This window comes from Mytilus edulis, chromosome 9, assembly GCF_963676685.1.
Source record: "Mytilus edulis chromosome 9, xbMytEdul2.2, whole genome shotgun sequence".
NCBI classification, from domain to species: domain Eukaryota; kingdom Metazoa; phylum Mollusca; class Bivalvia; order Mytilida; family Mytilidae; genus Mytilus; species Mytilus edulis.
In genome coordinates this window covers 66,755,506-66,781,853 of record NC_092352.1, presented here as the reverse complement: position 1 = coordinate 66,781,853, position 26,348 = coordinate 66,755,506, and the positions used below count along the sequence as shown (strand labels likewise).

The following is a 26,348-nucleotide window of genomic DNA, read 5'->3' as shown; positions in this document are numbered from 1 at the left end:
GCTTATATATAAATCTTTCTTTAAATACCATAAGAATTCAATCAGCTAGAATACTTATAATGAGGACGGCTGCCCACCATTACCAAGTATCCTGCTCAACTTAATCAATGTGGTCATACTTACAATGAGGACCCCTGCCCACCATTACCAAGTATCCTGCTCATCTTAATCAATGTGGCCAAGAACAAAAGAAACAACAATGTTTTCATAGTATTTTATTTTTCATGGAGAAGATAAGAAATTATTGTGGACGGAAACATCAATTTTCTTTTACTTTCATTTTTCTTTATCACAACCATCAACAATTATATGAGTGCATAGAAAATGTAAACATAAATACCACTTAGTCAAAACAATTAGAAAACAATACATTCAAAAAACATAAAATATAAACACACGACATTGTTAGACAAACTAATTTGTCATATGTAAACACGATATTGTTAGACAAATTAATATGCCATTCAGTAAGATAATAAGTTTTTAGAGATTCATTTTGATAAAATCCAATTTGTACAACCATAGTTAAATATTGAAAGAAATATTTACAAAATCGGCTACAAATAATATTATATTAAAACAAAATTAAGTTTGGTCATTCCTAAAACTATATGTATGTCCAATTAAATTATGCAGCAAATTTTGATGGAGCTCTAATGTCTGCATTTCCTAGTTAAGAATCTCATTAACTTTTTAGTCATGAATATAAGAACTAACCACCATAGATTTTTGATTTAAAAAACATTTCAAAATTAATAGTATGAGATTTATTAAAGTGGTCATCAGATACAATTTGAAAAATTACAAGAAATACTTTGGTTATCTGCATTTGTCTCCACAGGCCATATGCTTTAAAACCAAAACAGACATTTGCGGTTTAGTTGAAAGAGTGAAGGATATGTTTGTTCAATAACATTTATTAAAGAAAAAGATCATACTAGTGCACATCATTGTGTGCAATGGAATTCAATTGACATGTGTTTTGATGATAAAGGAGAATTAATGATGTGCCCTTTTTGGTCCCAATGAATTAAAAAATATCATAATCTTTCACATAGCATTGTTCACAACTAAAGAAGATGGCTGACATCTTTAACTGTATATCTATAGCAATATTTGTTAGCCTTGAACAAAGTGTAATATCACAGACACTTCAGGACGGAAGTTTAAGAATTTGATAATAGCACTGTTGGTGGATACATTATGGTTGGTCTTACAGGCTAATAAATAGTTTCATAAACAATGAATTTTAATTAAACAAAATCAACAATTGTGTAATAATAAATGTAAATCTGTCTATTCACACCAAAATAAATGATTAAAAAACTTTAAATATTTAAAACATTTATGCATGTTGGGTTAACTAACCTTTACCCAGACCAGATATTGATATAAGAAAGAGATTGAAGCATAACTTAAACTTTATAGATGCGTATGAATAACAAAAGCCTGCACAAAGGCTGATAAATTTTTACTAAAAATTTCAGTATTGTCAAATTAACATCAATCTAAACTTGAACAAAATATCCAAAATGGAAGTGTCCAGCTGAGTCAGTTAACCCAAACACCATTTTAACAAGTCTATTCTATAATTTATATGATGTTTATGTACATTTTTACATGTATCACTAAGTTAATTAATGAATTGTATACTGTATCTGTTTTTAAAGTGAAAATAGCATGAGCAAACATTTATTGAAATTTATAATTTCTGATATAAAAATAATAAATTTGGTTCTTCACAATAAAATAAAGCATAAGTATCACATATATTACTAGCATTTAAAAATCCTACCAATCACTCAAATGTAGATGCTCTCTTAGATCAATATGCACATAAGATTAAGATCTGCTAATATATCAGTGAATTTATTATCATTTTAATGGAAGTGATCCTGCTTCCAACATTTCATATTATCCTTGACATTTTTTTCATTTAAAGAAACAACAGCAATTATTTACTTTCAAACCAGTTTTTTTTAAAATCTGTGATTTATCAAAGGGAAATAACTACACAATTTTTTTAATTTCAAGGGCAGATAATAAAACTGGAAACCTAATAACAAACTATTTTCAAATACCAAAACAAAATGAAAGGGTATTAAATTTTCCTGAAATAGATTGATAAACCATATGAAAAATACATTAAGAAGTAATAAATTTCTATAGATAATCTTTTGCTGAATTAATGAAAAAAAAATGATTTTTCCAAATATAAAATTTTTGAATCCCCAAAAAATGTTTTTCTCCAAAATAAATACAGTGACCTATCTTGTTTATAATTGATTTTTTTTTATGAATCTGTAAAACATTAATATTAGTACAAATCTTGGTGTATGACATCTTACAGGGTGAGATGCAGTCTGTAGAGTTATGAGAAATACCAAATTTATAATTTCTATTTTAATAGTGATTCAAGAATTACCTCTAGATGCAAAACATAACATATTCTGAAAATCCAGAATTCCTGAAACACTGAAATTGTTTGTTAATCAGTGCAAAGTGAAAAACACATGAATGGTTTCTTGTCATTTTTGTCTTGCTATACCATAACATCTACAATGTACCCTTAACTTATAATTACAAAAAAAAGTCTAAACATAAACAAAGCAGATCTAATGTTAATAAAATCTTAACTATGATATGAGCAGAGTTGAACACAGCCTGAATGACTTTTTCTGGATTTCTAAACTTTCAACTCACATCAGGTGACTTAAATAAAGAAATGCACACAAAAATGAAACACTCATAGCACTATAAAAATATACATATAAGCTATAAGCATATGTAATCTTTACAAATGTTTTACTATAATTTGCCTTTTCAGAATCTAAAGGACTATGGGTAATCTCATTGTTCGTACACCAAAATGAAAATAACGTTAGCACATTGGTTGAATTTCCATTGCTTAGAACGTTTTCAACCAATCACAACGTTTTGATGTACACTTTTGAAAATATTACCCAGAGTGCATTAGATTCTGACTCGGCAAATTCACACAAAAACATAATCTATTATATGAATGTACAAACACATCAGTCAGTTTGTGTTTGAATTTTTAAGCAAAGACCTAGTACCAATATCAAACCTCTATCATTCAGTATAAAAATCAACCACAAGTCAAACAAAGATCATTCATACACTATATTATACAAGCAGTGCAATTCATTTTAACAGCTGTGATGACAGGTTAGAAAGACAACATTCTCTTAGGTTAAAGAACAAATAAAAAATAAATTTATTTCTTGAAAAATGGTCTCAGAAGGCAGTTAGAAAAGATTTTAAGGTGATTTGCTGTTTTAATTTATTCAATGTTGAATCATATGCACTACAGTGTTTTGAAGGCAACACTCCATAATTATGGCTGATGTAATTTTTGCCAATGAATGAATCGAAAAATCTCAAATTTTTAATGACAGTTTACTCTGATATGTACCAAGAATCACTAAATAAAATATATAATGATATTTCAAAATGAAATATTTAAGTATAATGCAAAATATAAATAGCGCATATTGGAATGTAAATAGCTACATCAAGTTTATACATACAAATCAATGTCAGAGGTCTTCCTAAATGTAATATAACTTATTTTTAAATTAATAATTCTGGCCTTACTTTTATAAAATCATATGTTTTGAATATTCATATCTTAAGTACCATGCTATTTCAATTAACATTATTGTATGCTATACATATAAACCCTGGATCTATTTATCTTCATAAGTACCAAATTTTATGAAATAATAGAAAAATATCAAAGCTGATACTTGATTTGATGGATTTTATACAGTTAAATTGTTCTTACTTATCAACAAAATCCACAGATGAATACAGTCTGCACCGTTAGCCACTAGTCCGATGTCCCAGTCCAGTAAATTTTGATTCAGACTAGTGAAATTTTTCAAAATTTTATATACTCAAATAGGGACACGTTTAAATATTTAGGTTCCGGACTAGTAGATGAAAAAGTTTTTGGCACAAACTGTGAATAGCAAAGAATTCACAGTGTTATGTAGTATTCTACTCTCCAAACTGTTCAGTTTAAATAGTTGAAGATTTTACCCACAGTACTTGGTTGTCAGTGAAATTTATTATCAATAATTTCATATACAAAAAAAAAATATATAAAATTTTTTACATATGCTGTTGAAATCCTTCACTATTAACTATCACAGTATACATACACTTTGGATATTTAATCGAGATACAACCATTCTAAGTGTCATGTTTAAAAGATCAACAAGAATGTTATACATTGTATCTTCAGATTGTTAAATTGACCTTATGACAAGGCATACAACATCAGATAGTGCTGACCATTGGTTTATTCTTTAATTTGTTAAAACAATTTCCAGCCAGAACATGATAATAAATAATTAAAAACATACACCTAAATCATACATCATCACCATAGTTTATTTGGTCTACTACTTCTTCCTCCACAATTTCTCCGTCTTCTTCTCCCCCTCCGTACCCGTTGATTGCAGTACTAGTTATTGTCTTTGGTAAGGGCATATCTAGTGCACGATAAACAGCTTCTATTGTCCTAATATTGACATAGTAAGCCATATTAACACTTGGAATTCTCATTCTCATCTCTTCCATAGCAGCTTGGGCCTAAAACACGAAAACGATTGTTATAATTTTTCAACCCTTTCTTTTAAATCATTACAAGACTTGAAGTTGAAGATATTTATTCACTTCATAAATTACAATAAAAATTAAATTCTGCAACGGAACTATTTTGGACAGTACTTTAAAACTTTAAACATAATTCTCACAAGTTCAATCAGTTATCATTTTTTTGGTAACCATGTTTCCATGCTTTTTGTATTCTAACCAATTTGCTTTAAATTGAGTGCCTCCAACCTATTCAGATATATTTAATTTAATTGTACTTTCAAATTTCTATTGTTCAATTTTTCTATTATATTGCACGTTTTTTGTCAATAAAACTATTTTCATTAGTGACAGGAACAAATTAAACCAAATTTATACTAGATATCCAAAGGATGGGACCAGGTGACAAATAAACAGCTGTGCCATGAGCGCATGATACGCCCGACGTCTTGTGTGGAAGTTTTATGCAATAATCATAAATAGTTTCTGAGAAAGTTTTAAGCAATAACCATATATTGTTTTGGAGACACAGCGGGACATGTGAAACCCCCAACCCTGTTTTTTTTTTAACAAAAAACTAAATATCACTAAAAAAAAATTTTGAATCAAAACCAAAAAGTATACAGATCTTTAGATTAATATAACAAAGACATGTGTAAAGTTTTAAGCAATAATCATAAATCGTTTTTGAGATATGGTGCGACATGTAAAGAAAACCTCCCCCTTTTTTACAAAATACTCAATAACTCAAAAATAAAATTTTGAATCATCACCAAAAAGTATACAGATATTAAGATTAATATAACTAAGAAGTCTTTAAAGTTTTAAGCCATAATTAAGAATCGTTTTTTAGATACGGTGCGACATGTGAAAAAAACACACCCCTGTTTTAGTTACAAAGTGCCGTAACTCAAAAAGTTTTAATCTTATTTTCACCAAAAAGTATACAGATCATTTGACCATCATAAGAAACAACTATCTTAAGTTTCATGAAATTTGGATAAGTCGTTCTCAAGTTACAGTGCGACATGTTTACGCCGGACAGACAGACAGACGGACGGACGGACACCGGACATTTGTATACCATATTACGTCTCGTCAAAATTCAAATTTTGACGGGTGTATAAAAATAACACAACTTTTATGGTGACAGGAGTCCCTTTATATATTCAACTTTGAAAAATGATGGGTTTACTAGTCAAAAAATTGTGTGTCCAAGCTGTATGCATCTGCAAAGCAACCTAAAATTCATATGTATATACTGATCAACATTTCCATAGCATATAAAACTTACAGCCTTCCATCGTTCACGTCTAGCATAATGTTCAATCATTAGTCCGTAAACATCTCCTACTCTAACGGCAGTATCTAAACTTTGTTCCTCAAGTAAAACTTGACACTGCTTCACAGCTTCTTCTGGGTTGTCTTGATAGGTTCTGCAATATTTTGAAACTGAATTATTCTTTGTATTGGAGGACAAACAAGGAAAGCTCGTAGATAATTAAGCACTCATTATTTTTCTTAAAGATCTAATCAATCTATTGTATTTACTTTTTTAACAATTCAATTTTGGAATTTCTGGTTGGCTCAGAGTTTGTTTATTGTGCGTATCCAAAAATAAAAAATAACATCATGTCATTGGATGAATTTCATTTGTTTAGAAAACTCTTATCAATCAATATCTGTTGTTGTATGATTTGGAAAATATTACCAAGAATGTATTAGATTCTTAAACAGTGAATTAGTTTCTAGTTCTACTTCAAAAATGTTTACAAAGGTATTCATGTTTCAATATGACTAAAACACTGCATAGCATATATATTTGTTGCAATAATAAGATTAAATATCCCAACCATATTATGATCATATTTGTAGTATACATTTTTATTTTAAATCCACCAGAATTCTTGCAATTGACACATGATATATTATGCTTTATATTGATTGCAGAAACACATTGCACTCTTTTAACAACATGGATGTATTTTCAGTTAGATTTTAAACTGTTCATTTATAGATACATTCCCCATGTGTATTTCAAAGTCAAATTGCCAAGGTTTGATTTTGTACATTGACTCATTCTGAGATACTATCAGTTGATTAAATCATATTATTTTCATCCAACAGCATAAGAATTTTTCAATCTGTGTGGAGTAGACATTTTTTGTTCAAAGCAATTTGTTGTGTCAATTCGGTTTTGTAGAATATGAGCCATTGATCATTGGCTTCCCAAACTTTTGCACTCAAAGTGGTTCATCTAGGAAATCAACTTCAAAGGCACAAAATTGGTTTGTGTGATATAATTTACTACTAAGGCCAAATAAAAATAAATGTGGTTCCAGTTACATACTATTTTAAAAAAAAATAGGGTTGATAGGTCAGTCAGTAATTCAATTATTTTTAATCTTTTAATTTTATTTTGGATTGTCAAAATCTGGGTGAAAAAATCATGTTACGGAAATTGATTTCGATATTATACACGCCCTTCAGGAAGTTCACCATTTTCAAGTGTTAAGTTGTAAAATAAACAGTAATGTTACGTTTAGTTAATTTTGTTGCATTCTGTTATGAATTGTTGCATTTTAGCCATATAACAGATTTTTCTGATGGATATTCAGATGGCAGAAATCTATGAATTTAATTAATATGTAAATTAACAATCTTCCAAATTTGATCATTTGAAAATTTATTATTCAGAAATGAAAAAAAAAGTTCTAGGGTTGGGTGTCAGCCTGGTAACTGACATCACACATATATTTTTATTTGACCTAAATTAAATGAAGCAAAAAATAACAAGACATTTTCTTTTTTGGTAAATCTCAATGCAACTGAAAGGTGGCAACCACTAAATTAAGAAAAATTGAGAAAAAAATCTTATATTTCTGTTCTAAAAATTAATTAACTGTTATCTTATTTTCAAGCTGCAAAACTACGACGACAATATTTCAATTATTATTTGACTATTTAAAATAACAGCCGGCTGACCATTATTATAGTACCTACCTTCTTGCAGTTACAAATTTTTTTATTAGAGCCATTTTGTTTTTAAGATGTGAGAGTTTCTCTTCCTGCATAATTTCATCAGTCATCTTAGCTTTACTTAAACATTTATATGCCTCTCCTAATGCACCAAGGGCTTTGTCATAGTTCTGATACTCATCTATCTCAACCTAAAAATTAAAACTTCGATTAAATTTTTGTTTGCAGTGTAAATAATAAAAAAAATTGAATGAAAAATATTTGCTTTTATTTATAAATATAATATAAAGTTGAAAATATTAAAAAGAAGTTTATTTCATTATCAAGCAGAATAGCATTGAAAAACTATGTTAATTACAAATAAGTTCGGTTTGCAGATATCCTATATTGCATATCAGTACTAATCTAAAGTAAAATAGTTAAATATTGGAAGGAAGTTCAGCTAAAAGAAAATAACAGCAGCCATTCATTTCTGACTTCTATACATTGTTTGGCTGGTTAATTCCCAAAACTTGCTTGCAAGTGAAATTAGAAATTTTAAGTAAAAACCTGTAGATTATATGAACCCTTTTGGTAATAGACATATTTGTACAGTTTTTTTCTGATAAAACAAAGGGGTCAGAAATTTATTATTTTTAACAAAATAAAATTTATACCATAGCACAAGCATCATAAAATCCTGCTAATGAGTCAAGAGCTCTGCCTTTGGTGTAGAATCCAATGATATTCTTCATGATCTCTGGATCTTTTCTCCAGTCCAGGGACTGTAAGTAGTTAGCAGCCATCACATAAATCTCCTTCTGTCGGGACACTCCAGCAAAGAATACAATCTTCTCTGTGTCACCTGACTTCAGTAACGCTTTCATTGCCTGTAAAATGCATAGTTTTACTGTCAGAGATTTAGAATAAATTATCTAACTTGTGCCGATTTGGCGAAGAATAGTAGAATAAATTTAAAATTCTATACGCACAGTAGGAGAGTATTGGTATTTTTTTTATTTTTAACACTACCTTGGTGCCAGTGATTACTTTGTATAAAAATTAACTTTATACAGTAAATGGTAGGAAAAAAATAGTGAATTTCTATAATACATCTAATTGTAAAAATTGTTACACGTTTTAAGGAAATATTTCTGTTACCTTTTGATGCATAGACACTTATTGTGTTCACAAATATCTTTATTTTTTAAGTTTTACAAAAAAAAAATTTCATAATTTACAACAAAGTTTTGTATTTTGAAAAAAGACATATAGCGAAACAACAATAAATTAAACAGTAAATATACAGATAAGAATTAAAGGTGGAAGGTTGATCAAACAGTCTAAATTCTGTTGATGATGGGAGTTTTTAACGACCTTGACTGGCAATAAAGCCCTCGCAAGATTGACCTTAATTCTGTTGACTTGTTACCTTGATTTTGTTTCCTGCCTGAGTGAATTTCTTTGTAGCTAGATGGTATCCTCCTTGATGCATACAGACTTCAGCTATAGCTTCTAGAATCTTGATTCTTTCCATAGTATCAATACCAGCTTCATCTTTATCTGGGGTTAACTTCTCTGCCAAGTCTTCATTTATCTCAACATGCTGGTCCATGCAGATCTTTAGAGCTTCCCAATACTGTAATAAAAGAAAAACCCAGTAATAACTTACAGGTTCTACATGATGATTTTATATTATTTTTCATTTGTAAGAGGTTATAAAAGAACTGTGTTCCAATCTTCCAATAATGGCATTTCAATTTCAGCTATATTAAAAATACCGCAATAATTTCGTAGTTCTGTAGACTCATTTATTTTCTAGGGTATAAATTTTTGTGGATTGTGGAAAACTAGCATTTTCCATGGTATTTGATTTTTTGTTTTTGCCAATCTCTGCATCAAAGCACATAGAAAATGTGTAATTCGTTGAACATTTAAATTCATAGTTCTTATGTACCCATGAAAACCACGAAAAATGGTATCTAACGAATAATAATGAATCCACAGTATACAGTATTCTATAAAATATAATGACTGAACGATTTATTGTGTTTTACTCTACTTTTAGCAGTAATGGCTATTTCTTGGTGTTTCATTTTTATTGAGGGAAAGACAGAGTGCCCAGAGAGAGCCACCAACTTTTGGTAGGAAAACTAATTAAGATTAGAATCAAGCACACCTGCCACGTGTGGGATTGGAACGTACTACCTCAGTGTTGACAGTCTAATGATACTTTAATAATAGACCATTCAGCCAAACAATGACCCACAATACATAACAAGTGAAACTGCGAGCTACTGCTCACTGATGATACACCCGCCGCAAGTGGATAATATTAATAGTGTAAAAATATGCAAGTGTTCGGTAAACAGGAAGTTGTTGAGTGATGAATCTGAAAACGCATCACACGGTATAGTTAACTTATATTGACCCTTAAACCAAATTTCAGAAATCCTTGTATTGTAGTTCCTGAGAAAAATGTGACGAAAATTTTCAACTTGGCTATCAGGTGTAAAATCATACAAGTGTTTGGTAAACAGGAAGTTGTTGAGTGATGAATCTGAAAACGCATCACACGGTATAGCTGACTTATATCAAGCCTGAAACCAAATTTCAGAAATCCTGGTAGTGTAGTTCCTGAGAAAAATGTGACGAAAAAATTTTCAACTTGGCTATCAGGTGTAAAAATGATACAAGTGTTCGGTAAACAGGAAGTTGTCGAGTGATGAATCTGAAAATGCATCACACGGTATAACTGACTTATATCAAGCCTGAAACCAAAGTTCAGAAATCCTGGTAGTGTACTTCCTGAGAAAAATGTGACGAAAATTTTCAACTTGGCTATCAGGTGTAAAAATGATACAAGTGTTCGGTAAACAGGAAGTTGTCGAGTGATGAATCTGAAAACGCATCACACAGTATAGCTGACTTAAATCAAGCCTGAAACCAAATTTCAGAAATCCTGGTAGTGTAGTTCCTGAGAAAAATGTGACGAAAAATATTCATGGGACGGACGGACTGACGGACTGATGGACTGATGGAAGGACAGACAGAGGTAAAACAGTATACCCCCCTTTTTTTCAAAGCGGGGGTATAATTAAAACAAGAATGTGTCCATAGTACACAGATGCTGCATCTGCACTATCATTTTCTATGTTGAGTGGACCGTGAAATTGGGTTAAAAACTCTAATTTGGCATTAAAATTAGAAGATCATATCATAGGGAACATGTGTACTAAGTTTCAAGTTGATTGGACTTCAAATTCATCAAAAAGTACCTCCATCAAAAACTTTAACCAAAAACTTTAACTTGAAGCGGGGACAGATGGATGGACAAACGGACGCACAGACCAGAAAACATAATGCCCATAATTAGTAAACAATGCAAATACAACAGAATCCTTTTAAGCTTACTTTCTTGCCAATAGCTAACAGGTCTACAGCTTTGTCATACTGTCCATTCTCTAAGAAGAAATCACCACATCTCTGGAGGAGTTCTGGATCTGCCCTCTCATCAAGCTCTCCCGAGATCAGCTGTAGTGCACCAAATTGTTTAGCTCTGAATGATAGGTCCAAAGCTTTGGAAAAGTTTCCAGCCTATAAATATACATATATACAGTAATTAAACGATTCTACAAACATGTGGAATTCAGCATTTTCCAATGTATCAGGTTTTAACTCATTCTACCCTATTTATGAGCATATGATGCGTTTTCCAGATATAATACAGATATAATTCAGAACAAGAAATGCTTATTTCTGACTATTTCATGTAGGGTCCTGAAGATGCCACACTTGTTGGCAAAACATTTTTAACTTATCTAGTGAAAGACAGCTGTTTTACCTAACCACATGATTACTACTTCAGGTGTTGGTTCACCATATATAAATATTTCATGTATTGTAAACTTTATGATAAATTTGTTTTTGATTGACTGGATCAAGTTCTTAAGCCATCTTTCACAGAAAAACATGAAATAATCTCAAATTCCCTTTTACAATGGTTCAATTAGTCAAAAGTGAAGATTATATTCATTTTGATTAAGCTAGTATTTCAATTTTGACAAACCTTGTGATACAACATAACTGCTTTGTCTTGTGATCCATGTTTCTGTTCATAATACCGAGCTGCCTCCATCATGTCTTCAGGACGTCCTAACAATGCTAGGTTCATCAACTGATCTTCATATCCATGTTCCTGGAGGAAAAGGAAGCAGAAAACATATATAGAATATAAAACACAGAAATATTACAATTTTTTGCTACTTTGCAAAGACATAAGTTTTTAGCTCATCTTCAAATCATTCAAATATAAGGACAAACAACTAAATAAGTTATTCTTTACTAAAAATGGCTATCCATGCATCATGCTCATATGAACTACATATATGTATTAAAACATGCATACAAACTGAATTCTTTAAATCAAAAAGGTGGGGTTTTTTTAAAACAAATTGCTAAGTTAGGTTAAACGCTTGCATATTCAGACAAAAAGTCAGTATCTATGTAACATTTAAAATTTGAAGAAACTTTGATTTGAATGCAGCTAACAAGTACATTCTTACCTTGCATAACCTGATAGCATTACCAAATGCCTGAGCTCTCTGGAAGAAATGTATAGCTTCTTTAATCTGGTCCTGGTTTTCAAACTGTCTACCTAGATGGTAACAGGCAGCCTTGTCCCCTGTTTCATTACAGATTTCTGCCGCTTTTTCCATATTCCCACAGTAACAGTAAACTCTGACTAGAGAAAGGTAGTCCTGGGCATTCTCATAATACTGCAGGGCAGTTTCCATTTCCCCTGTACTCTCCATGTACTGTGCCCACCATTTGTGTAGGGCCCTACAATGAATGAAGGTAGGTTTTAAAAATTGCATAAAATAAACAGAGGTATCCTCAACAAAAATTAACACAGGTATTGTCCACTTAAGTCAATTTATTAAATACTTGCTAAAAAAGTAAAAGGCAAAATTTGTAAAGTTTAATTCATGCCCAAACTATTCTGAATTTTGAATTATTTATTGATTTTTCTGTTCACAGAGCAAGTTTTGTTTTGTTGTAATAAGAATCATAAGATTTAGATGAGGCAAACTTAAGTAAGAGAATGGACAGGTGGATAGACGGACAAGTGTACCACATAATGCCCTTTTCATTGGGCGGGGCATAAAAATCCTGTATTACCTCAACCAATTTCACCAAAACACTCAAAAATGTATTTAACAACTAATAAATTAAATGCAGATTTTTATTTTGACAGTGATAAATTTACAGGAGTCGTTATCAAAGGCGTTGAAGGTTCATAAGCTACAGCAAACTAAGTTTTATATACACATTAATAAAAGCCATAACTGTATTTGTTTGGCTTTTTAACTATTTTGATCTGAGCGTCACTGATGAGTCTTATGTAGACGAAACGCGCGTCTGGCGTATAAAATTATAATCCTGGTACTTTTGATAACTATTTACACCACTGGGTATATGCCACTGCTGGTGGACGTTTCGTCCCCGAGGGTATCACCAGCCCAGTAGTCGGCACTTCGGTGTTGACATGAATATCAATTATATGGTCATTTTTATAAATTTTCTGTTTACAAAACTTTTGAATTTTTCGAAAAAACTAAGGATTTTTTTACCCCAGGAGTAGATTACCTTAGCCGTATTTGGCACAACTTTTGGAAATTTTGGGTCCTCAATGCTCTTCAACTTTGTATTTGTTTAGCTTTTTAACTATTTTGATCTGAGTGTCACTGATGAGTCTTATGTAGATGAAACGCGCGTCTGGCGTATAAAATTATAATCCTAGTACTTTTGATAACTATGTACACTGCATACCTGTCTTTATGTCGACTAATATATTGTTCCAAGGCATCTGGTTCCTCAAATAACATTCTTGGTACTTCAAATCTATGTGTATCGGATTTCTCAAAACTACAAAATACATGTAAAGCTTGATTTTAAATGCTTCTTTTTTTTTGGTTTTAAACTTAAAAAGGACTTGCATTCAAAAGGTTTCATTGTAATTGAAGAGTAAATATAATGACATTACCCTTGTAGAAATTGTCAAATCAAAATATCAAACTATACATCATTGGTAACTACACATGATGACAAAACACTTATTTCCAAATTTGTTCTTACATGAGCAACATGACAGGTGCAATATGTGGAGCATGATTAGCCTACCCTTTAGTAGCACCTGAGATAACAAGTTTTTGTGTGATTCGTGTAGCTCGAACTTTAGTTTACTATGTTGTGTTTTGTAAACTGCTGTTTGTCTTTTGGTGCTTTTGGCTTTGTCAGTTTTTCTTCGACATGAGTTTTATGGTCCATTTGGTATCTCCTGTTGCTCTTTCTATAAAATGTTGAAGCTTTCTATCATATCATACAATCTCACTTTCCCAAACTGTTTCAGATGAGTTGCATTCTTAAGGTGTCATTGTGTTATGATTGTAAAACAAAATGGTCAAAGTCCCATAACTCTGATGAATATTGATGATTAGAAGATCTTTAATAGTCACATGGGTTTTTTTTTGTTTTTTTTTTAATGGACAAACATTATACAGATATTTTGAACCATTGTATTATATAAGGTGTACTTTGGAATAGCTTCAGATAATTCTCCATTTGTTTCTAGATGCTTGGCATAGTTGTAATATGTTGTACGGAGGTGTATTCTATCATAGGTCTCTGCTGTTTCCAAAGCCTGCAAAAATAAATTAAATCATTTCTATTTGGTTATTTATCATTTCAGAATACTGAAAGTTTAACAAAACTATTAACCACCAACGTCTATTTGGCAGAAAAAATATTAATGCGACTGTCAGAGCCAAATGATATTTTAGTCTATATCATTTTTATTTCTTTGGTGATGCATCGATTTTTTAGTAACTTCATGGAATTGGTTTTGCAAGAGGCTGTACATATAGTCCTCTTCCTTTGGTTACATGGCAGATAGTTGTCTCATTGGCAATGATATCACACCTCTTAAGTTTATTTATGCCAAAAATTTGAAGCACTTTATTAAGGGACTGTGCCTGATTATGTGTCCAGGGGTTGACACTAACTTTTGTAGGCACTAGCCCGCAGGGCTAGTAAAAATTTTATTCAACTAGCCCTGTTCTGTGTCAGGTAGCCCGGTGAGTGGGCCAACGGCCCACGAGTGAGCAGGCCGTAGGCCTGCGAACTTGCTAGGGGGGTCTGGGTGCATGCCCCCCCAGAAATTTTTTGAAATTTAGATGCAAAATCCTGCATTCTGAGGCCTTTTAAGAAGATGTTTTCAGTCTGAAAAATAACTATTTCATACTTGTTATCTTCATAAAAAAAAATAAAAAAATTTAAAAATGAACACCAAAGAAACATAACGACAGGAATTTGTTTGTCAAAACTTGCATTTTTACTGTTAATGAATTGAGTAAAACATTTCAATGATTGCTAAATTATTTCCCTTTTTTAGGGACAGAAAAAAATAGCTACACTATGAAAAATTGTCCCTTGTGACATATTTTTATAAAACATCCATGAAATTATGTCCAAGCACTTGGGACAATTTTTCACTAAGGGGGACACTAAAAAGTCTATTCTATAGTTTAAAAATGTGATATTCTGTCCCAGAACGAAATTTCACAGATGAATTGTGAAATATCAGAAGACAATTCAATGGGACACTTTTTTTGCTTATAAAAAACTCATCAACTAAAATAATCAAATTTAAAAAAAACAATGTTTTTGATTAATTTTATTTACATAAATAAGTTAACTTGTCCCCTATTTTACTTTTGGTTTCTGATGCTGATCGAGTCTTCATGTTCCAACTGATTTGTTTCTAGTCCGAGAATACTCTGACGTCCAACGGCTGTTTTGCTTGACAAGCTGGGGCCGTGGGACGAGCTCTGACGTCCCACGGCCCAAGCTTGTCTGGCAAAACAGCCGTTGGACGTCTGACAGAGTAATCTCGGACTAATTTGTCTCATGACGAGTTTTAACCCTGTTCTCGCTAATGCATTATGACATGCATACATCCCGGTACGTGCAATGGACGCTTTATGATACTAATGGCTTAGTCTTGTTATCATCATCACCCCCTCAGCTCTCAAAAAGAAGCTAATCACATTTAATATCGGAAATTTACTTTCGTTTCAGTACATTGCAACTGTAATGATAAGTCCCGAGCAATACGAAATGAATTATGACGACATGACAAACGCTAATTCGATAAAGACAGAGAAGTTCGAAAAGTTTTCATCACCACGTGTACCTTTGGAGTAAAGGGAAATTTCAACAGGGAACCTTTCAACGCTCTATTTTTAGAACGAAAGGACATTTCCAATTTAAACTAATTACGCGACGACTATGTAATAGTATAGTATTAATGTATGGACTTTTTCATATTGGCCCTGTAACATGCCCGAGGTGTTAATAATGGCCAAGGATGGTTGTAATGGCCCTGAGGCAACGCCGAGGGCCATTACAACTGTCCGAGGCCATTATTAATATCAAGGGCATGTTACAGGGCCAATATGAAAAAGTCCATATATTGATACTTTTATTAACCAACTATAAAGGCATCTTCATTCAAGAACAGTCTTCGAGTCTCGGATCCAAAATATTATACAGCTATCCACAAACTACAACAGGACCAATACAGAAAAGCCCGTTTCATAACATTTTTATTAAATTGTTTTAAGTGATAATAATCGAAAGTCGTACTCGAAAAAGGCCGTGAAATATTTCCGTTTCAAGTCGTTACAAAACAATGTGAATGAACATCATTTAAACTTGTTTTTATGATATCAAGTTTTAAAAAAAATAAAAAAATGTCACACTTATTTAAAGAAATAAACGACATTTTGATTTAATCGATGTCCCGTTTCATCTGTTCATAATGCATGACTGTGATTTCGTAATGCACGGGTGTGATTTCGTAATGCATGACTGATATTTCGTAATGCATGACTGAGATTACGTAATGACTGGCTGTAGCAATTTTTCCGTTCATAATGACCAGATGTTGAAATTCTCCTTTTATAAAGCATGGGCATTTCTATACATATTGTAGTAAGTTGGTTAATAAATAAGGCTAAACTATGCACACGATTTATCAGGATCTCTGTTGTGATTAATGATAAAATATAATAAAACCAAAATGTATATGCAGTATAATTATTGTTTATTTCAAAACGGGTTATCTTGAAACGTGGTGCATTCTTACTTTAAGGGACGAGTAATCTTAGGCCGAGTTGACTGTATTTGGCGACTGGTTTACGGTAGAAATTTTACCCTCCAGTATCTGTATCTGTATGTAAATAAAGAGGTCGTGGAACCAGTGTAGACAATATTCCACAAAGTTGTCAGATATGACCGGCGTTTGGACTGTACTTTGCCGAAAGTACAACAGATTGATGTTCAATGACAAATAAATTTACTAGCCCCTCGGGCTACCGCGCCAAGGACATTTACTAGCCCGACACAAAAGTTACTAGTCTCGGGCTAGCGGGCTAGCGTTAGTGTCGAACCCTGGTGTCACTAGTATAGTCTACCGTATTGCAAAGTAATTCTTTTAATTAGTCTTATCAATAATCTTACCTTTTTCCACTGCCCTGTAGACTGATAAAATTCATTTAACAAATCGTATCTTTTACAGTTCTTCAGCAACCTTTCAGCATCCTCCTGTAAAGTGTAGAATACTTATGTTATAACAATCAATATATAAAAATTATAATATAATATAATATAACATAATTAATTTTCTACATTCTATTGTTATTACTCCTTAATATACAAATATGGAAATGAGGTATGATTTAACGCAAGTTAAACTCATTAAAATAAGTTTTACATAAGAGTTTTAAACAAATAAAAATTGAGATAAAACATTTGCAAATACTAAACTTAAGGATGTAAACCTCTGAGGAGCCAACAATTTCTAGAATTAAACTTTTTTTCTTAACCTGATTTTTGGGTTTATAAGACTGTAACAAAATAATTGGTGAAGAAAAAATTATATGGTGGTGCACTTCTTTTTTTGCTACGGCCCTTTGAAATTGCCCAATTTTGATGATTTTCCCATTTTTCATCGATTTTTACCTATTTTTGGGCTATTATCGTAAAAAATCACAGTTCCACAATTAAACTTTTTTTCATACTTTCTATAAAGATGAAGTGGACCAATCTGAATAAATTTTACTTAAAAAAACTATAGGTAGGTGTTAATATAAAAAAGTTTTATCATATTTTGACGCTTTTTTGTGTAAAATTTACCATGGTCCATGCTGTCAATTTTCTATTTTTGTGATTTTCTCAGTTTTTAGAACATAATGCATATTATTTTAACTTTTTTGTTATAAATAATTGAAAAGATACATATCTAAGAAATTTGAAAAGACCAAAATGATATGGGATGTACATGATTCTTGTAAAATCATTTTTTGTATCCCTCATCCATTTTGGCTAAAAATACTGACTTGATTGGTCATAAAATTTGAAAACTGGATTACTCAAAAACCATTCGTTGTAAATACACAATTTTTGTCACAGAGTTATGTTTGATTATAATATTTTTAAAATTCATTGATATTATTCACTTGTATCACATGATTTGGAAATAATTCAAGAATGAGATTTCAATGAGACTGAACGAGACTGAAAAGTCAGAAGAATACATCCTTAAATTATTATCCTAATATTTTAATGGCAAAAATATCCCACTGCATTTAACACATTTTCTTATTAACAGATTTGTTTTAATAAGGACTTTTCAAGACTTTTTTTTAAACATATCTCCATTTATGGCTAGGATAAATATTTTTTAATTTTTATTTTTTGCTACTTATTAATTGATATACACTATTGATATTTTTTTCCTCGAAAAACTGATGTGTATAAACCTACCTTTAATCCTAGCTGCATGGCTAGAACTGCTACCTTAGCATCTAGTTCTGGTTCTTTCATGGCTTCTCTAAGAGCTTTAGCACCTCTGGCATTACCCATATTACCCAGACATACACTAGCAACATCAAGTCTTCTACTCTTTACACACATCTTGGCCATATTCTCCCACACAGATTCACTGTAACAAAATGAAAGTAAAATAATTTAAAATAAATTGAGAATGCGTCCATGGACCACAGATGCCCCTGCTTGTAAATATGCATGAGTCAACATCCACATACAGATGCAGGGGTTCCGCATATTTAAGACTGTTTTGTTGTGTATAAGTTTCATAATACTTCATTGAGTCCAATTAAAGTAAGAGAACAAATAATTTTTATGTTTATAAAGTGGCATAACTCATTATGAGTTAAAGTGATGCCACCCAATTTTGAAAATAATCTGTGTTTTGTTGTAATAAGCATTGTGTAAAAGTTTAATAACATTTGGTTGAGGCAAACTAGTAAGATCAGAAACGTTCAGGATGGATAGACAAGATAGACATGGTTAAAACTTAATGCCCACTCAGCTACAGTAGGGGAATGATGGAAATCAAAGAGCTGAAAGCTCTGAGGAAAAATGACGCCACTGTCTCTAATATTGGGATAGTTTTTATGCAAGTCTTGATTTTCACATACCTTTATTAGTTTAACAATGCAACATGTCTCGTAAGCATATAATTGATATTTGTATATGTGTGTGTGTGAAGTGAAGGTGACAACTGGCTGTGTTTTTTTTTTAAGACAAATGAATAGGTCAAGACTACCTGAATTGTACAAATAAATACCGTAGAAAGGCTTGTATATTTCTCACTGGTACATAGTCTGAATCCGTGTCCGTTCGCGCCCATTCACGTTTGCGCCCACTCATGTTCGCCCCCTTTCACTTTCACACCCTACATGTTCGCACCCAATCTTAATTGGTTTTGTGTTTAATAACTCTGTAAGCAAGTGTTTTCTTATAAGTATAATTGTTGTCATTGTCTCAAAAATAAAGTGTTGAATAAATCTTAATCATGTTTTGGATAGGGTATATTAAAAATAATAACAATCCTTTCTAAATAAAGTGGTATTTTGTCAACGTTTTATTTTGTGTTGAATAACTCTTAATCATGTTTTGGTTAGTGTATTGCTATAACTTTGTTTCATTGACTTGTTTCAAAATGAAGTGAGATTCTGACTATGTTTTTTTCTGTGTGTTGAATAAATTTTATCATGTTTTGGTTATAATAGTGGATTGCTATATTTTAGTTCCTATATTTTATTGCTTCGTTGTTTCAGATCAAAGGGACCAAGCTGTTAAAAACAATTATCTTTTGTGTTTTTCCTTTAAAATCTTCAATGTTTTACTCATACCAAGCTATAAATACATTCAGTATTTACACCAAAGCAATTTAAAACAACAATCATGATTTTCCAATTATTCAACTTGAATTTGAATTAAAATTGGGCGCGAATGAGTAGAGTGCGAACGGACCTTGGGTGCGAACGTGCGAGCTGCGAATATGTAGGGTGCGAAAGTGTATTGGGCGCGAACAGACCTGATACCACAGTCTGAACCCCTTTCTCCCACAAAATATTAAGTAAATAATCTTTTTGTTACTGTTATCAAAGGTCTAATGAAACTCAGGTAATTTCAAACATTTGTCAAAGAATTCTAGTCAAACCGGTACCTGGTTAAATTGGCACCTGGACAAATCAGCACCTGGTTAAATCGACACCTGCTATAGTCAATTCGTCACCCATGTTAAATATATATTTTTAACAGTATTTTAAGCAAAAAGAGTAAAAAGAAGAAAGGGGTTGCCAGAATTTTTTTCAGTATTTAAGCAAAAAGAGTTAAATACTAACTTTCACATTTTTGGGTGTTCATGTACATTTTGTATATATTTATTTTTCTCAACTAAATGACTTTTTTGGTGTATTTTTAATGATATATAATGTATATATGAGTAGTCCAAATAATTATTACGTCTGGCAAGGCTTTTTTTTATTTCATTCTGGGACACCTTCCTATGACCGCAAGGCTATGTTAATTTTTTTCTGGGACGCCCAGAAAAAAAAAATATCCTACCCAGACGTCATAATTATTTGGACTAATACATGAGATATTGGATATTTTTATGCATTATTTTAACCAGTTGAGCATTTTACAGGATTGTTGGTTTAATGCTGTTTAAATTTTACTGAAAAAAAAACACCTTAAATTTGCTAATTATTTGGCATGAAAGTTTGATTTATTGAAAGGGACTCATAGTTTTCCATTTTATTTTAATAATTGTCTAATTGTTAAAACAACAGTTGGGTAAGGGATTCGTTGTTTACCTTTATACACAACAACATATTCACTTTGGTTTCCTTATTTACCTAAATACACAACAACATATTCACTATGTACTTGGTAACAGTTATTAATTAATTGAATAGAAAATATTATAACAAATATTATTGGATGCCGAATTGACGTCAAATAGGTGCCGATTTGACTAGATGCCAATTTAACCAGGTGCCGACTTAACTTGTACGTTTCAATTCCTCTGCGATCGTTTGCGGTATTTTCTTGAGAAAACCTATTTTCCATCATCAAAGAGAAGAAACTGCTTGAAAATGATTCTGGAACGCTTCATGATTGTTAAAATAAGTTTAATTCACTCAAATAACAATTTTGAAACTTGCGATGTTTAAACAGGAAGTTTCAAAAGCACGTGTAAAAGAAGAAATTAACCGGTGAGAGTGGAAATCCGTACATGACAAATATCACTATAGTACGACTTTGAAAGTAAAACAGTTCCATCCTTTTGTAAAACAGTCTTTAATATACCTATCACATTAATGTTTGAAGGGTCTTAAGCTTATTGAAACCATATAAGTCGGTATGAAACACCAAAACGGAATGAACAATAACCGATTACGTTTTGTAGTTTACAAATTCTAAACTGGTTCCCGTCAAACTACAACACTTTGTTCGTGTGTAGTGGAATACAAGCAGGAACCAGTTTGTTTGTATAGTAAATTATGAAACCGAGTGTAAACTGGTTCCTGGCTGATAACTACACAATGATCATGCATAATGATAACACAAGCAGATTCCAGTTTGTATGGAAAATAGTAAATACGAAACCAAGCGCGGTAGGCAGAGAAATGTTATGAAGTTCAGGTCGGCAGTTATGGAACAATGACTGCGTCATTTTCCAAAAACTGAAAGCGCTTTGTAAGAATTAAATTACTAAGACTAGGTCATGTGTAATGGAAAGAGACTAGTACTCCTGTAATCAATGTTGAAAAGTCATAATTCTGGTGGATATAATACTTTAATCAATACCATTGCACATTTTGCACGAGAACTTTTAAACCGGCAGAATTTGTTTTAGCAATTTTGTTCTATCCATTGTGTTTTGGATGATTGTAAATAGTAACAAGAATGTGTCCAAAGTACACGGATGCCCCACTCCCACTATCATTTTCCATGTTCAATGGACCGTGAAATTGGATAAAAAATATAATTAGGCATTAAAATTAGAAAGATAATATCATAGGGAACATGTGTACTAAGTTTCAAGTTGATTGGACTTCAACTTCATCAAAAACTACCTTGACCAAAAACTTTAACCTGAAACATGCACTTTCATTTTCTATGTTCAGTGAACCCTGAAATTGGGGTCAAAAGTTTAATTTGGCTTTAAAATTAGAAAGATCATATCATAGGGAACATGTGTACTAAGTTTCAAGTTGATTGGACTTCAACTTCATCAAAAACTACCTTGACCAAAAACTTTAACCTGAAGCGGGACAGACGGACGGACGAACGAACGGACGGACAGACGGACGGACGGAAGGACGAACGGACGCACAGACCAGAAAACATAATGCCCCTCTACTATCGTAGGTGGGGCATAAAAATGTCAAAATAGTTATTTTCTAACTTATTGCAATTTTATTTTCATGGATGAATCTTAAAAAGAAGAACAGCGAAAATATTAAACTTTCTACACAAAGATAGCTCCGACTTGTGTATTAAACGTAATCACAAACTTTTACATATGTTGATGCCAGAAGCAGCAGGCCTAAGTCTCACTTACGTGACTTTTGTATCTGGTTGGACCAAACATAATGTGAAAACATTTTTCGTACACTAATGAACATTGCTTTTAATGTTTGAGGAATCTAACTAATGCAACCACAATTTTTTAATTATTTTAAACTATATACATTTTTGTCTACAATTGAATATGCCTACCTTTTTATTAGTTTAATTGCTTTAAATGCCTCATCCATATTTCCTATTGTTAAATAGAAACTAAAGTTTAACATAGCATCTTTTGTATTCTTATCACTCTTTTCTAGGCCAACAAAATCTCTCATGGTTTTTCTAGCTACTAATCTTGGAGAGGCTCCCTCAGCCTTGACTACATTCTCTGGAAGTTCCTCATCCTTCTTCAATGTTTCAGACTGAAAAATATACAAAAGCATTTTTTAATGATTTTAATTCCAGTATCACATTCATCAGTGTTATTTCCATCATAACTTCATCTCATATATGTGATCACATTGACAGTTTTGTATTCATGCTAATGATGTGTAAATCATTAAAAAATATATATATGAATTTAATAATTCAACTTTTCGTCCTGAAAGTCTATGAAATATTATCAAGGGATACTATAAAGCAAAATATTTACTACATTAGTCATTTAATTTGGGCATTTATTATTTGCCTATATAACAATTTAAGTTTGAATACTTTATAATTAGCTCCTGCTCATAGCTAACTATTTAGCTTACATAATCTATGCCAGAATCACACAAACACACTATATATCTGATATATGAAAATGCAATTAAATATTTGGCAGAATGTTTGTTCCAAAGCACCCAGTATGCATTCGTTACTTTTCTTAACATAGGGAAAGATGATATGTCAATCACATGTAATAATGTTCATGAATTTTTGATTTTTTAGCAAGAGGCAAATTTAACCTACTAAATTGATATTCATATACTTATGCACTTAATAAAAAAAAATCTTCATAAATCTTATTGTTGCGTACTTAAGTTTTTACCTGAAAAAACTGAAAGGATTATATATTTTAAAATACCATTCCACATAAACCTGCATGTTTATGTATTCTGAGTCAACATTTCAAAACGTGTAAAATTCTTCCCTAGCTATAATAAAATACATAGCAGTTCTATCAAACACTCAACCTTTTGTGCACCATTCGTTCATTTTTGTATAAAACATGAAAAAAAATCATAATTTCTTGCCCTCAAATCAAACAAAAAAAAACTTCCACAGTGCAAAATTGGTGACTTATTCCCTCAGTTCAATTTCTTATCATGCTACAACCATTCAAGGTAACTCTCTGTTTTCATAATTTAATAGACCTTTTAATTTTTTATCTAATAATAAACTATATCTATAAAATGCTAAACGAACTTTTAAGACACTTTTCGATATAAAACTGAATTTCTGAACATTAAAGGATCTTGGCTAATGTGAAGGTCAGGATTATACAGTGCAACCACAACAAAAGGTAGTACATGTACAGTATTGGGTTTTTTTTTCTAAAAGATTTTTCATTCCCCTAATTGAAAAACATCATCTCCTATGGATGCGGTTGGTAGTTCAAAAACAAAATCAACCAAAAACACAGTGTCAATTTTACCTGAAGGTGACTTTAGTTGTTTAATGTATCATAGTGCTAGCAATTCTCAAGCACATTGTAATGGTTATCTATTTAATTTAACATGTTTAAGAGGCAAATATTTTTTTTAATTTTCAAAAGACATTAAAATCATGTATATGTACTTGAAATTACACTTTTTATAAACGTATATCATATTTTTATCAAATGCTCATGTTTACAAAACATATTATTATAGAAACTTATATTGGTCAAACTGTTCAATTGATTAAAGGTTGAGTTACTTGGATAAAACAGAATGGTTGTAACCGTGTGAATGAACAATGGTGACAAAACTCAATATACTACTACATCATGATAAATGCTTACTACTTCTGCATCATTGGCACTCTGTTAAAAAATGTGATGCTTTACTAGATATGGGTACTATTTGTACAAAATACTGCATTATAACAACCTAATTGATAGTGATGATAAACAATGGGATCAGGCTGTAGTCATTTCCACTGAAGGTAAAGTGATCTTCTATTGCGGAGATCGTTAAAGGGAGATAATTCAAAATTTAGCGATTGCAAGTGGTTACCAAGGGGTAATTGCAAATGTTTTTCAGACAGGTAAGTAGAGATTATGATAAAAACAAACAATGTACAGTAAGTTTGGATTAAATCAAGAAGGTCCTGTGTGGATAGTTTTATCATTGCAATCGTACCATATCTCTTTGTTTTATACTAAAACCATACTCTCAATAACTAAAGTCTTACAGATTATTCATTGAATCACAGTAAAATGTTAATACACACATATATTTCCTCAAATTATTAAAGGAATTGGGAAATTTAGTTTGTTTTAGACTGAATATTACATAGGAATAACAGAACAGATTCACATAAGAACCATTTGTGGGCAAAACAAAATAAGGTATTTTTATATATGTTGACAGTTAAATATTCATCAACAAACTACTACATACATTAATTTTTGTAAAAGTTGATTCCTAAAATCAAAATAACAGCCTTATTCATAACAAGGGAATGACATTTCATGTCTCTACAACTGAAATCAAATTTGTATATCGATATACGAAGATGTGAGCGCCAATGAGAAAAATCTCTGTCCAAATTGGTATATATAATATACTATCCATGTACAATTCATTCTATTTAATAATAATCATTTCATCATGTAATAAAATAAAAAAATCTTTTACTGTCCAGTTATTATGAATCATCTCATGCATATATAAAGTGTCTGGTTTAAAGAAACCTTTTATATATGGTATAAATTAAATTAGTTAGCTCTGAACAGCACAGAAAATATGTACTTATCCAGTTTGAACACAATTTGTTTAGATAGTAATTTCGAAAAAAAATATAATAATTAACAAGAACAAGCTGAATCAGCTGTTAAATAATTTTAAAACGAATAATATTTTGGATATTTCAGTTTAAAGATAAGTGTTTATTCTCAGACCTACAAACTCTTATCTAAAAAGCATATACAACAATAAAAGCAGTCTACACTTTCAATACAACAATACTATTTTTTCTGCAATAATGAAAAGAATCCAAATAATATTTTAAACCACTATTCTAACTTTAATAAAAGATGATAAAATTTTACATTTAGAGAAATAAAATACTTACTGTTACTTTGTATGACTAACATATATCATGACAAAATAATAGTAATATATATATATATATATAGAAATATTATGTACATATAGAAAAACAAGAATGTGTCCATAGTACATGGATGCCCCACTTGTCTCATTTCTATGTTCAGTGGACCATGAATTTAGGGTCAACACTCTAATTGTGCATTGAAATCAGAAAGATCATAGCATAGGGAACATGAGTACTAAGTTTCAAGTTGATTGGACTTAAACCAACAAAAACTACCTTAAACAAAAACTTTACCCGGAAAGGGGACAGAAGGACAAATGAACTGTTGAACAAACTGACAGACGCACAGACTGAAAAACATAATGCCTCTAGGTGGGGCATAAAAAATCAAATTCAAAGTCTTGATATTTTTTTACAGTATTGGAGGTCAATTTTAAACCTCAATTTCTTTTATTTTTTAAACAGATGTTAAAATTAATTGTTTAGGCATTTCAAATAACATCATTGACCTTGTATGTTCATACACTAAATGCAGATTGCAAACACATTACAAATATTATTAAAATCAAATA

The 26,348-nt window shown here is 31.3% G+C and overlaps 1 protein-coding gene across 1 annotated transcript in view; it reads right to left on the bottom strand.

Annotated features, from left to right (window-relative positions):
* Window positions 1–200: 200 nt before the first annotated feature.
* The window catches only part of LOC139488835 (intraflagellar transport protein 140 homolog), a 50,180-nt gene continuing 24,032 nt past the window's right edge, over window positions 201–26,348 (bottom strand). Inside the window, exons 19-32 of the mRNA XM_071274778.1 lie at window positions 22,744–22,955; window positions 18,469–18,646; window positions 17,164–17,247; window positions 14,178–14,284; window positions 13,414–13,509; window positions 12,147–12,423; window positions 11,651–11,779; window positions 10,996–11,178; window positions 9,014–9,220; window positions 8,259–8,471; window positions 7,627–7,793; window positions 5,918–6,059; window positions 744–4,620; window positions 201–660 (exon numbers count right to left, since the gene is read on the bottom strand). Coding sequence (XP_071130879.1) covers window positions 4,399–4,620; window positions 5,918–6,059; window positions 7,627–7,793; window positions 8,259–8,471; window positions 9,014–9,220; window positions 10,996–11,178; window positions 11,651–11,779; window positions 12,147–12,423; window positions 13,414–13,509; window positions 14,178–14,284; window positions 17,164–17,247; window positions 18,469–18,646; window positions 22,744–22,955 — 2,217 coding nt within the window. The 3' untranslated portion in view covers window positions 201–660; window positions 744–4,398. The remainder of the gene's footprint in view (window positions 661–743; window positions 4,621–5,917; window positions 6,060–7,626; window positions 7,794–8,258; window positions 8,472–9,013; window positions 9,221–10,995; window positions 11,179–11,650; window positions 11,780–12,146; window positions 12,424–13,413; window positions 13,510–14,177; window positions 14,285–17,163; window positions 17,248–18,468; window positions 18,647–22,743; window positions 22,956–26,348) is intronic.